The 12,797-nt window shown below is 51.9% G+C and overlaps 1 protein-coding gene across 2 annotated transcripts; it reads left to right on the forward strand.

Moving 5' to 3' along the window:
• Nucleotides 1–251: 251 nt before the first annotated feature.
• Nucleotides 252–11,126, forward strand: MEN1 (menin 1). 2 transcript variants are annotated; one of them, XM_063146322.1, is made up of 10 exons: nt 252–309; nt 2,267–2,716; nt 3,938–4,146; nt 4,864–4,992; nt 5,204–5,244; nt 6,149–6,236; nt 7,227–7,363; nt 8,156–8,288; nt 9,639–9,809; nt 10,161–11,126. In XM_063146322.1, exons 2-10 carry the CDS (start codon nt 2,281–2,283, stop codon nt 10,590–10,592), a joined length of 1,776 nt encoding a protein of 591 aa, XP_063002392.1. In that variant the 5' UTR covers nt 252–309; nt 2,267–2,280; the 3' UTR covers nt 10,593–11,126. The 2 variants fall into 2 exon arrangements, with proteins under 2 accessions (XP_063002392.1, XP_063002390.1); XM_063146320.1 differs by lacking the exon at nt 252–309 and adding an exon at nt 1,657–2,027.
• Nucleotides 11,127–12,797: the final 1,671 nt, after the last annotated feature.

A 12,797-nucleotide genomic window follows, 5' to 3' on the forward strand; every position in this document is an offset into this window, starting at 1 on the left:
AGGAATCTACCTGAAAGAGAGGGAGCATTAACAGTGCCTTTGCTGCTACCTATTGTGGAAAGGTGGGGGCCTGCCAGTCACACCTGCACCCAAATCCTGGATTATTTCTCCATTGTACTGAATGGGCAGCTCTTCCATTCGGGGGAGGGGCGGGTCTACAAGAATTCGGAAGGCGGCTACCTTGTGTGAGTCTGAAATTTTCTAAGTCCTTCCCGGCAGGCCTTGCAAAACGCAAGACTCCAACTCCCAGGCTCTCTTGCGCGCGGGGCTGGTCTGTAAGCGTTGCTGCTGCGCATTGGATTCAGAGAGGTGAGATGAAGGGGGTGTGTCGGGGCTGGGGGGCTCCACTTATGAGTGGAGCCCCCCCAAAAGAGAATGATGCAAGAGAAAGGGCTGCCATTGCAAAGTGCAGGGGAGGAAGGACAGAATTGGGGGGCTTAAATAGGCTGCGGGGTCTCTCTGCAATTCTTGGGCTGCAATTCTGGCGCGGAAAATGCAAGGGGGCGGCCATGCATCGGTTTCCCAGCCCTTATCCAGTTGCATGGACTCCTCCTGCGTAAATGTTGGTGCAAATATATATATATAATTTAGCACCCAGGAAGCTGTTCCCAGACTAGAGTAGGAATTGCATTTAGGAAATTAGGAAGTCCATCTAGCCCAGCGGCAGCAGCGGCTCTCCAGGGTTCCAGGCAAGGGTTTCCCCTGCTCTACCTGGATTCGAACCTAGGGCTTTCTGTATGCAGAGCAGAGGCTTTGCATACAGCCAGGGTTCTTTCCCTAAACAACAACAACAAGTTTCCAGTCCTCATGGTTCTGAATAAAAGGCTGATTTAAATAAGGGAATAGAACCCCGACTCAGTATTAACCATGGGTCCATCTAGACCCAGCATCCCCAGGTAGGGCTGGAAAAGACTCCTGCCGTTTTAAGAGGGACGCTGCCAGTCAGAGTGAACAATACTGGGCTTGATGGACCCATGGTTTTTGCACAGTGTAAACAGTACTGTGCTCAATCAGCCAATAAAGCAGCGTCTTGTGTTCTTATTTAAATTAGTCCTTTATTCAGAGCCATGAGGACTGGGGGCTTGCTTTATTTTTTAGTGAAAGAGCACATGTTTTCCTGCAGAAGGTTCTTTAGGGTGGATTCCTGCACTGAGCAGGGGGTTGGACTCGATGGCCTTATAGGCCCCTTCCAACTCTGCTATTCTACGATTCCTCCATGACTTCATATAGGGCTGAGAAAAACCCTTATTGAAGTCCTGGAAAGCTGATGCCATTTATGATTGATAATACTGAGCTAGGTGAACCAAGGATCTAATTTGGTATACTTCCTTATTCCAAAGCACGGCTGCTGCATTCAGATTGCTGCTTATACTGTCAGTTGCGATACTCTCCTGAGCTTTGCCAGGCCTCGAAACTGAGTTTTCGAGCAGCTTTGGTTGAGCAAAGTTCCTTAAATCAGGTTTTCTGCTGGCGCGTTAAACCGAGGTTGAAACTCCTTGTTCTGTGTGTTCTAACCTCCGCTTTGTGTGGGTGTTTTTAGTAAGCCACTGCGACACGTCTTGAGTATTTTGATTCCAGTGTGCATTTAAGTCATAATCCTATGTATGTTTAGACAGGAAAAAACTCCTACAACCTCCCAAATTGGGGGTTCTGGGAGTTGTTGAACTCTTTTCTGTCTAAATGTGCAGAGGATGGCGTCCTAAATAAGTTTTAAACAAAGGGCAGAGGAGAAGAATCCCAAATCGGTGATATCTTTATTAAGAGCAGCCGAAATTCCACAAAATTGAGTTCTCCGTAACATTTCATCAGGCTGGAGTTGGTACAAGAAGCAGCAACGGTCTCTTCCCCCATCCCTGCTGTTTGTACCATCCAGCCTGATGAAGAATTCTGGAGGACTCGAAAGCTTGCACATTTTGTGGATTTTGCATTCCCCCCTTCCTCCCCCTAAGCGGAGTTTATTACAGTGCAATCCTGGACGTGTCTGCTCAGAAATAAATCCCATTAGTTCCCATCTGACTTTCTCCCAGGTAAGTGGGTACAGGATGGCAGCCTCAAATTACTTTTTTGGGGGGGGCGGGGGGTGAGGCACGTGATTGTTCAAAGGCAACAGTGTTGGCTGGGGAACGCTATGAGTGGAAGGGATTCTTTTCTACCTAAATATGCATAGGATGGCATTCTTGGGATGGAACTGAAGTTAGCAATCTTCAGAAGTTAGCAGACTGGTGATCCATCAGAAGTATTTTTGAACTTGCTTGTCTTCTCCTAGTGCCTCTCTCGGCCATGGGGCTGAAGACCACCCAAAAAGCCCTCTTCCCGCTGCGTTCGGTGTCGGACGTGGTACATCTCTTTGAACTAGAGCTGCAACGGGAGCAGCCTGACTTGGTGTTACTTTCGCTGGTCTTGGGCTTCGTGGAGCACTTCCTGGCCGTCAACCGCGTCTTGCCCACCAACGTGCCGGGCATCAGCTTTGAGCCGGCGCAGGGCCCCGACAGCCTGACTTACTTCCCGGTGGCCGACCTCAGCATCATCGGGGCCTTGCACGCCCGCTTCACCGCCCAAATCCGTGGCGCCGTCGATCTCTCGCTCTACCCCCGGCCGGATGGCTACTCCTCGCGGGAGCTGGTCAAGAAAGTCTCGGACGTCATCTGGAACAGCTTGAGCCGCTCGTACTTCAAGGACCGGGCTCACATCCAGTCACTGTTCAGCTTCATCACAGGTGGGGCTTTGAAGGGACGGCGCCCTCCATCTTGGTTGCCAGGTGGCCATTTTGTTGCGTGATGCTTAGTCTGTGTTGACATAATAATAATAAATTGATTTCTTGCCCGCCTCTCCATTCTGATCGAGGCGGGGAACGACAATAAATGATAAAATACGTAATACTCAATTAAAACATAATATACATTGTTTAAAAACATCCTAAAAACATCTTAAAATTCCACTGGATAGGCCTGCCGGAAGAGATCAGTCTTTATAGCTTTCTTGAATGCTACTACACTGTTAAGTTGACGAATCTCTCCCGGCAAGCCATTCCACAAACTCGGAGCGGCAGAAGAGAAGGTCATAGAATCATAGAATAGCAGAGTTGGAAGGGGCCTACAAGGCCATTGAGTCCAACCCCCTGCTCAATGCAGGAATCCACCTGGGTAATAGTTGTCAGCCTTGTTTTTGTTGGCTGGAGTAGATTCTTCCCAGAGGACCTGAGCGTGCGGGGCGGATTGTACGGGAGAAGGCGACCCCGCAGATAGCCCGGACCCAAACCATGTAGGGCTTTAAAGGTGATAACCAACACTTTATACTTCACCTGGAAACTAAGTGGCAGCCAGTGAAGAGATTTTAAGACTGGTGTAATGTGGTCACCCCTAGGGGTACCGGTGACCAGCCTGGCTGCCATATTTTGAACTAGTTGAAGTTTCCAGACTAGGCACAAAGGTAGCGCCATGTAGAGCGCATTGCAGAAGTCGAGCCTCAAAGTTACCAGTGTGTGCACGACTGTCTTTAGGCCTTCCGACTCTAGGAAGGGGCGTAGCTGGCGTATCAGCCAAAGCTGATAGTAGGCACTCCTGGCCGTCGCATCTATCTGGGCTGTCAGTTGGAGCGACAGATCCAGAAGCACCCCCAAGCTGCGAACAAAGTCTTTCAGGGGGAGTGTAGCCCCATCCAGAACCGGTTGAGACACCTCCAAACCCAGGTTGTGGCCCTTGACAGCGAGCCCCTCCGTCTTGTCTGGATTCAGCTTCAGTTTGTTTTTCCTCATCCACCCCATTACCGACTCTAGTTGGGTACTTTGAAAAGCGGAGTGGCTGCAGGACCCGGCGTTTGACACTCTTGTGGCTGGTTCCTGTGGCACCTCGGAGGATGGTGTGTGTGTGTGTGTCCTTTGCTCTGCTGCGTTGTGCCCGTGTCCATCTGAGCTCAGCCACGTCTTTCTTCTTTGCAGGCACCAAGCTAGACAGCTCTGGGGTGGCCTTTGCGGTGGTGGGTGCCTGCCAGGCACTGGGGCTCCTGGATGTCCACTTGGCCCTCTCCGAGGACCACGCCTGGGTGGTCTTTGGCAAGGACGGGGAACAGACCGCGGAGGTGACGTGGCACGGCAAAGGCAACGAGGACCGGCGTGGGCAGACCGTCAACTCCGGCGTGGCTGAACGGGTAAAAAACGCCTTGGGAAAGAGGAACACTGCCCTTTTTTTTAAAAGAAAAACAACACCTTCCTTCGGATGAAATCTCAGGGAGAATTCAGACAAGCATTTCAGGCCGTGTCAGTCCTCGTTGCCCCCGGCATATTTGCAGACTCTGTTGTGACAACGCTGCGAGATTCTGTTCTATTCAGCGCTATATCAAAGTCACAACTAAATGCATGAAATAATAACGAAGCGATCGCTTTAGACCAGTCTTCTCTATTCCCTGGCTGGATGGGGGTGATAGGGATTGTAGTCCCACACATCTGGAGAACACTAGGTTGGGGAAGGTTGGTCTCTCTTCTCTCTGTGAGTCCACTCGGGTTTCAGGCAGAACTCTATCCAAGGCGCGTTGGATAGCTCCTTTAGAGTTCTGACTGAAACCCAGAGCGGATTCACTGCTCCGCTGACATCGGAGCCTCCTCTGGCTGAGGGGTAAACGGCATCCTTCTCATGCAATCTTGGCATCTCCAGGTACCAGGTGATAGAAAAACGTCCCTTTTTCTGCCTGGGACCCTGGAGAATCTCCCCAAGTGAGCAGTAGACGTGGATAAAGAGACGGAGCTGGTCTAAAACCTTTTCCTAGCTTTGATTGTTTCTGGAAATTCCCACGTTTCTGCCGCTGGGGTGTCGCGGGCCTTATGTCGGCCCAGAATCCCCGCCTGCAAACTCCCTTGCCCTTTCGCAGAGTTGGCTGTACCTGAAGGGCTCCTGCCTGTGCTGCACACGCCAGATGGAGGTGGTCTTCATGGTGTGCGCAATCAACCCTTCCATAGACCTGCATTCCGACAGCCTGGAACTCCTGCAGCTGCAACAGGTGAGCTGCCGTGTCTTTGCCGTCCTGTCTGCAGGGACCACGTCTGTCTTCACATGCCCCCTGCCTCTGTAGGACCTCTGGGGCAGAACATCCACACCTGGGCTGTGTGTTCGGGGCAAGGGCATGCACCCCACCCTGTTTTGCCACAGTCTGCATGACCATCTCTGTGGGTGACCACTCTCTCACCCCTGTCTCTTTCTCTCCCTTGCAGAAGCTACTGTGGATTCTCTTTGACCTGGGCCATCTGGAGAGGTGAGTCTTTCAGAGAGGGTTTGGTCTTGCCTCGCAAGGGTTCACAACCTGGGAACGAGGGAAGATTACTGCAATGCCCTCTACGTGGGGCAGCCCTTGAAGACGGTTCGGAAGCTGCAGCTTGTGCAAAATGCAGCGGCCAGATTGATAGCTGGTGCAGGGAGGTTCGAACCTATAACACCAATTCTGGCCCGCTTGCATTGGCTGCCTGTATGTTTCCGAGCCCAATTCAAGGTGCTGGTTTTAACGTATAAAGCCCTACAAGGCTTGGGACCGCAATACCTGACGGAACGCCTCTCTCGACGTGAACCTACCCGTACATTGCGCTCAACGTCTAAGGTCCTCCTCCGAGTGCCTACTCTGAGGGAAGGTTGGAGGATGGCAACAAAGGAATGGGCATTCTCGGTGGTGGCCCCCCGACTGTGGAATGATCTCCCCGACGAGGCTCTCCTGGAGCCAACATTGTTATCTTTTCGGCGCCATGTCAAGACTTTTCTCTTCTCCCAGGCATTTAACAGCATTTAACAACGCTAAGTTTGTTTGTTTTTTAACTGACCCCAGAACTGTTGTTTTCAAATGGATACCGTTGTTTTTATACTGTTTATGTTTTTGATGGTTTACATTTTGTATACTTCACTGTTTTTAACTTTTGTAAACCGCCCAGAGAGCTTCAGCTATGGGGCGGTAGATAAATGTCACAAATAAATAAATACCGAGGCAGACCCTGGGTCCATCTAGCCCAGTATTGTCAACACGGACCGGCAGCAGCATCTCACCAGGATTTCAGGGAGCAGTTTTTCCAAGCCTACCCTGGAATCTGGGGCCGTTTGCACGCCATTCAGCCACGGCATTTTCAACCTTTTCGGCCCTGATAACCATATCAGCTGATTGGCTTCCTTGGTAGGTACCCGATGGCATTGGGGAACCTGGCGGATCTGGAAGAGCTTGAACCCACCACTGGCCGCCCCGACCCCCTCTACATTTACCATCAGGTATTTTTCCTGCGTTCATAGGACGTTTACGGGGAGTGGTACCTTTGGTTGGGGGGTGGGGTGACGGATGTATATTGGGATTTCACCAGGTTCACAAATGACACCTGCTGAAATTCCCTTTTCAAGACAGCTGTTAAAGATACAGGAGCCCTGTCTTCCTTTTCATGTGGTCACCCTAGTGGCAAACAATAAGTTTTTAACCAATATTTCATAGCATTCCACTTCTTCCTTAAAAGAAGTTCACCTTCTGGGAGAAATTCAACTTCTATAATTGCCTGTTGCTACTAATTATATGCCTCTTCTTTTTGTAGGCTATGTTTTTAAAGCTATCAGTAACTATGTCAACTTCCAGAGGTAGGTAGACTTTAGGGTGACCCTATGAAAAGGAGGACAGGGCTCCTGCATCTTTAACAGTTGCATAGAAAAGGGAATTTCAGCAGGTGTCATTTGTATAGATGGAGAACCTGGTGAAATTTCCTCTTCATCACAACATTTAAAGCTGCAGGAGCCCTTCCCTCTTTTAAATCCAGTCACTCTGGTATAGCTCCTGCAGCTTTAACTGTGGCGATGCAGAGGGAATTTCACCAGGTGCTGCATGTATACAAATGACAGCTGCTGAAATTCCCTCTTCATCACCACAGTTAAAGCTGCAGGAGCCCTGCCCTATGTTGTATCTGGCAAAGAGGGCAGGGTTCCTGCAGCTTTAACTGTTGTGATGAAGAGGGGATTTCACCAGATTCTCCATATATACAAATGATACTTGCTGAAATTCCCTCTTCTATGCAACTGTTAAAGACACATGAGCCCGGTCCTTCTTTCCATAGGGTCACTCTAGTTTCTCCTACCTGAACGGGCTTGATCATCCCTTTCCTTAAAATGTGTGCGCTTTTGCAATGTTTGCAACCTGTCCTGGGTATGGTGGGCTGCCTGCAAATAATCCCGGAGCCTTGAATGTCTGGCTCTGATCACACGCTTCTTCCGCCCCCACAGGCCATCAACTCAGCCAAGCAGTATTACCACAATGAGCACATCTACCCGTACATGTATCTGGCTGGGTACCACTGCCGGAACAAAAACGTCAAGGAAGCGCTGGAGGCCTGGGCCGACTCCGCCACTGTAATCCAAGAGTGAGTTCCTTTCTTGCCTTTCTCCCTTCCTTTTCCGGCAGCGTCAAGGTCTATATAAGTGCGATGACGCGTTTAAAAACTATGAGCCAGCAGTGCGATGTGGCTGCAAGAGAGGCAAATGCTATTTTGGGCGGCATTAATAGAAGTATAGCTTCCAAATCGCGGGAGGTACTGGTTTCTCTCTATTCAGCCCTGGTTAGGCCTCATCTAGAGTATTGCGTCCAGTTCTGGGCTCCACAATTCAAGAAGGACGCAGACAAGCTGGAGCATGTTCAGAGGATGATCAGGGGTCTGGAAACAAAGTCCTATGAGGAGAGACTGAAAGAACTGGGCATGTTTAGCCTGGAGAAGAGAAGGTTGAGGGGAGACATGAGAGCACTCTTCAAATACTTAAAAGGTTTTAAGGAGGAGGGCCAGGATCTCTTCTCGATCCTCCCAGAGTGCAGGACATAGAATAACAGGCTCAAGTTACAGGAAGCCAGATTCCAGCTGGACATCAGGAAAAACTTCCTGACTGTTAGAGCAGTACGACAATGGAAACTAGGGTGGTGGTGGGCTCTCCCACACTCGAGGCCTTCAAGAGGCAGCTGGACAACCATCTGTCAGAGATGCTTTAGGGTGGATTCCTGCATTGAGCAGGGGGTTGGACTCGATGGCCTTGTAGGCCCCTTTCAACTCTACTATGATTCTATGAAAGCAGGAGGCCTAAAATGCCTGGGACAATAAGGTGAGCCTGTCCCAAGTTCCGTGCTGCCACCGCCTGACTCCCTGTTCTCGTTTCCACAACTGTAGTTATAACTACTGCCGAGAAGACGAGGAGATCTACAAGGAATTCTTCGATGTGGCCAACGACGTGATTCCGAATTTGCTAAAAGAGGTGGCCAGCCTGGCTGACGCAGCTGAAGAAAAGGGGGAAAGAGGATTGGTGAGGAGTAGAGCCGGGGATTTGGGTGGTGATGGTTTGATGTGGGGGGAGCGAGGACGTGGTGCCTTTCCGGCACTTGTGGATGACGAGGAATTAGATCCCTCCGCACTCGCTATCTTTGTGGCGCTAGAGAACGTAGAAGCGACGCTGTCCAGCCTTGTGAACATGCCCGCAAAAAGAGACTAGCCTGCACATTTATTTCCTCCGCGGCCAGCTGGTAAAAAACAATCTTTCTACCGAACAGGCTGGTGGAGAAAGAACAGAAGCGAAGGACAGATTTTGCGTCTGTCTGCGCAGAAACCAGGAGAGCTTGCAGTGGGGGGATTTATTTATTTATCCGATACCGCCCAACAGCCGAAGCTCTCTGTGTGGTTCACAACGCCTAATGAATTAAGGAATGGGAAGTGCGTCTTGTGGCGTTACAGCCCACAAGTCAGTTTCCTAATGTATCCTAATGGATTTGTAAGTCTATTGCGTTTCGAAGATTGACCTGAGTGGGGGGAGATTGAATATCTTAGGAGCGGGGAGGAGGATATATAAGGGAATGACTGGGGTGATAAGGGGGGCGTGTGTGTTATAAAAGTACTTTGCTTCGAGGGAGAATTAGAGGATCAGGGTAAAGAAGGCTGTCTTTTGAGTGTAGTGTGCAGATAGTGGGTGTATATTAAACAATCCTGATAATAAAGAAAGTTCCAGAGTGAAGGTGTGAGAGAAAGGAAAGAGTGTAAGAGAAGAGAGAAAGGATTGGATGAGAGGTTTTTAACAAGGGTCTGAAAAGTTTTATTATGAAACAAATGTTGGTGAACATTGAAATAAATTTTTATTCAGTTTGTTTCACTACCACCAAAATCCCACGTGTCTCCTTGGCGTTTATCCTCTGCAGTTATATACATCTAACACCCGTTCTGACATTAATTCACCATCAGCACCTATAATTCACAGCGCATTATTTTATTCCTGAAATCATTCCTGTTTCACCCCTTTCTCCGCATAGTTTGTAGAAAGGTGGTGTTTGTCCCTCGCCTCAGGCTCGAGCAGGGAGTGTCCGCGGACAGGCCGGTGGTAAAGCGACTGTGTTGTGGCACGCCTCTCTCCTCTGCCAGCCTGCTCACCTGTATGGAGGTTTAAATTGGGGGTTAAACTGCCAATGTTTTGGCCACTGCACTGCCAAATTTCAGCACTGAAATTGGGGGTTGAAGGGGATATACTCAAGGCCACCTGCCGCCCACCGCTGCGGTACTGGGATTCGAGACTCACGGATGAGAAGGTGTGGCTTTGAGAATCTGCTGTGTGTGTGTGTGTCCGTCTCTTCGCACGACAGCCTGTCACGCCCCTCCTTGTCTCCCCTAGGCTTCGCCCTCCCAAGGAGGCGGATCGGCCCTGCAGGATCCCGAGTGCTTCGCGCACCTCTTACGCTTCTACGACGGCATCTGCAAATGGGAAGAGGGCAGCCCCACGCCAGTCCTCCACGTGGGCTGGGCCACTTTCCTCGTCCAGTCTCTGAGCCGTTTTGACGGGATGGTGAGGCATTGCCCTTTTCGCAGCAGGTTGGGGGTTGTAGTGGAGCCCGGGCACCTCTTCCCTGTGAGCTTAGCTGCACTCCTCACAAGTAAGGGGGAGGGAATTAATTTTCCTGGTTACGCTATATTGTCCTCTCTTATCTTTCAAAGTATTTGAGCTCGGGCTTGAATGGTGATGGAGACAAACCTGCTAGAACTGGTTTGTGGGCGTGGATCAAAACAGCATCCTGGATTGTTATTATTATTATTATTTTATTCTCCATCACGGACAAGTCCTTACAAAAAGGGATAAATCACCAGAATCTCCAAATAATTTCAAGCATCCCTGAGCTGCTTCTTGCTTCCCTCGCAGGTGCGGCAGAAGGTGACCCTCGTGAGCCGGGAGGTGGACGCCAATGACGATGATGACCAAGGCAGCGAGGATCCGCGGGAGGGGCGCCGCCGGGGGCCCCGCCGGGAGTCCAAGCCGGAGGAGCCTCCTCTGCCAAAGAAGGTGACCGAGCGCCGGAGGCCCAGCTCCGGCCAGCGGGTGGACAGACCCCTCTCAGAGAAGGAGGAGGGCCCCAGTTGCGGCCTGAGCCCACCTCCTGAAGGGCCCGTCCTCACCTTCCAAAGCGAGAAGATGAAGGGCATGAAGGAGCTGCTGGTGGCCGCCAAGATCAACTCCAGCGCCATCAAGCTGCAGCTCACGGCCCAGTCCCAGGTGCAGCTGAAGAAGCAGAAAGCCTCTGCCCCCCGGGACTACACCCTGTCCTTCCTCAAACGGCCCCGGAAGTCCCTCTGAGGCTCCCGGGCGCCGGCGTCACTCCGGGAATCCGGGAAGGCGATGCGCAGTTCTGAGGACTTTTCCAGCTACGTTACAGCGGCGGGATTTGTTGGGCGCTCCGCTCTCTTTGGTCGGCCATTGTTCACCTTCCCCGGAGGCAAGAGAATTTGGAAAGGATGACCCTGCTCGGGTCGTGAGGCGGGAGGAAGGGCTCCTGGGGGGCTCTTCCCTACTGTTGCGGCTCGCTTGACAGCCCTTTCCTGGAAGCGGAGAGCTCGGGCACGGGTTCGAATGCCGCAGCAGCCAAGAGGCACATGTTTTCAAGGCGCCGAGGAAGTTGGGGGTGTAGAATTGGGGAGCAGAGGGGAGGGGACGTGTGAGAAATGAGTGTCTTAAGGGAGAGGATCGCTACCTCCTCGGTTACCGCATTTGCATAAAAGGGAAACGAGGCTAGCATTTGTACCAGCCGAGATGGGCATTGTTGTCGGGGGTTTTTTCCTAAGAGATAGTTGGATTAATAAATTTTGCGAGTTTTTTCTAAAAAGAAAGAAACGGCTCCTTCTAGTGGTTGGTTTTCCCAACGCATATCTTCCTGTTGTCTCTTTTGGACGCTTGGGGACTTTGTCGAAGGGGAACGCGGTTTTAGAGGCGGGCAGATTGGATTGTGGGTAGAAGAGGCGGCTTGTCAGGTCCAATGACGCTCTCCGTGCCTGGTGCTTCCCGAGTTTCAGAGAGCCCTCTCCCGTTGCTGTTTTAATAATCTGTAGTGAAACGAAAATGCCTCGCCTTTATCCGCGTTGATTTTTCCCATGGGGGAGGGGGTAAGACATGCTTAAGATCAAAGCTTCGTGGAATATCTCCCCCTGCTCTAGAGATCCACCCTCCGGCCATCTCTGTGCTGAGTTCCTTCTTGCTGATGCAAGCAGACAGCACTGCTTTAGTCTCTTTTCAATAGCTGACTACTCAGCCACATTCTGTTGTCCCAGATCAGCGTCACGGGCTGGGCAGAAGGGGAGGGGGGGGAACCAAACCAGGTCAGTCTATCCCAGACTTGGTAATAGCCTTCCAAATAAGCTTTAAGCCATTAAACGAGAGCCGGAGTGGTGTAGTGGCTAAAGTGTTGGACTGGGAGTTGGGAGGTCCGGGTTCTAGTCCCCACTCGGCCACGGAAACCCACTGGGCGACTTTGGGCCAGTCGCAGACTCTCAGCCCAGCCTACCTCACAGGGTTGTTGTTGTGAGGATACGATGGAGAGGAGGAGGATTATGTATGCCGCCTTGGGTTCCTTGGAGGAAAAAAGGCAGGATATAAATGCAACAACAACAACAATAATAATAAAATGTGTTTTCCCATGCGTGTTTAGACAGACAAAAAGTCCTACAACTCCCAGCATTCCCAGCTGGGAGTTTCCTGTCTAAACATGTATGGGGTTGCAGGACAGGGTCCTGCCATAACCACACAGCCCCGGTCCTCTTTTCAGCGCACCCCCCAGGACTGAACGGTCTGGTCTGGAGGGGAGATTTGCTCTGGGAAATTTTCAAGCCTTATCAAGGTGAGATCCGTAAGCCCAGCTGGGACCGAGCAGCCAGGGTGGTTGGAGTTCATGCGCGGCTGCTCTTTGGCAGAGTCTGGAGGCTGGGCACTCTGCACATGCCCAGGGGCCTCCCTGGATCTTTGTGGCAAGTCGCGTCCGCCCCTGCTTAGGAGCAGGAAGCGTGCTTGGAATTCAAATACGTTTTCTCCTTGGCGGATGCTAGCTTCTGAATATGCCCAGAGGCATCCCTGGCTCTTGACTCTCAGTATCGAGCCGCCCCACGGCTGGGCGCTCTGCACGTGCCCAGAGGCCTCCCTGGCCCTCCGTGTCGAGTCACACACACACACACACACACCCCGCCCCACTCGTGCCTTCGAGCAGGCTTGGAGCCCCAGTGCGGCTGCTCTTTGGCGGAGTCACCGCGCGGCTGGGCACTCTGCACGCGCCCAGGGACCCCGTGCCTCGGCGTGGAGCCGCCTCCGGCCCGCCCCTCCCCGCCTGACGCTGCTGCAGCGCGGCGGGGGCGGCGAGCAGGCGGCGCTTAACGCCTCTCCGCCGCCTTCTTCCTGCTCGCCTGCCTGCCTTCCCAGCGGCCGGCTCTCCACTCCGCCCCGGAGGCGGCGCTTCTCCCGCCCCGGCTCGGCCGCCCGTGGGTCGGTCGGTCTGCCTGCCTGCCTGGCTGCGCCCGG

This window comes from Elgaria multicarinata, chromosome 21 (genome assembly GCF_023053635.1).
Source record: "Elgaria multicarinata webbii isolate HBS135686 ecotype San Diego chromosome 21, rElgMul1.1.pri, whole genome shotgun sequence".
Lineage (NCBI taxonomy): Eukaryota > Metazoa > Chordata > Lepidosauria > Squamata > Anguidae > Elgaria > Elgaria multicarinata.

Coding starts and splice junctions, on each gene's coding strand:
- MEN1 (XM_063146322.1), top strand. CDS start 2,281: ATGGGGCTGAAGACCACCCAAAAAGCCCTCTTCCCGCTGCGTTCGGTG. Junction 4,147..4,863: donor ACTCCGGCGTGGCTGAACGG/GTAAAAAACGCC, acceptor GCCCTTTCGCAG/AGTTGGCTGTACCTGAAGGG. Junction 6,237..7,226: donor CCCTCTACATTTACCATCAG/GTATTTTTCCTG, acceptor CCGCCCCCACAG/GCCATCAACTCAGCCAAGCA.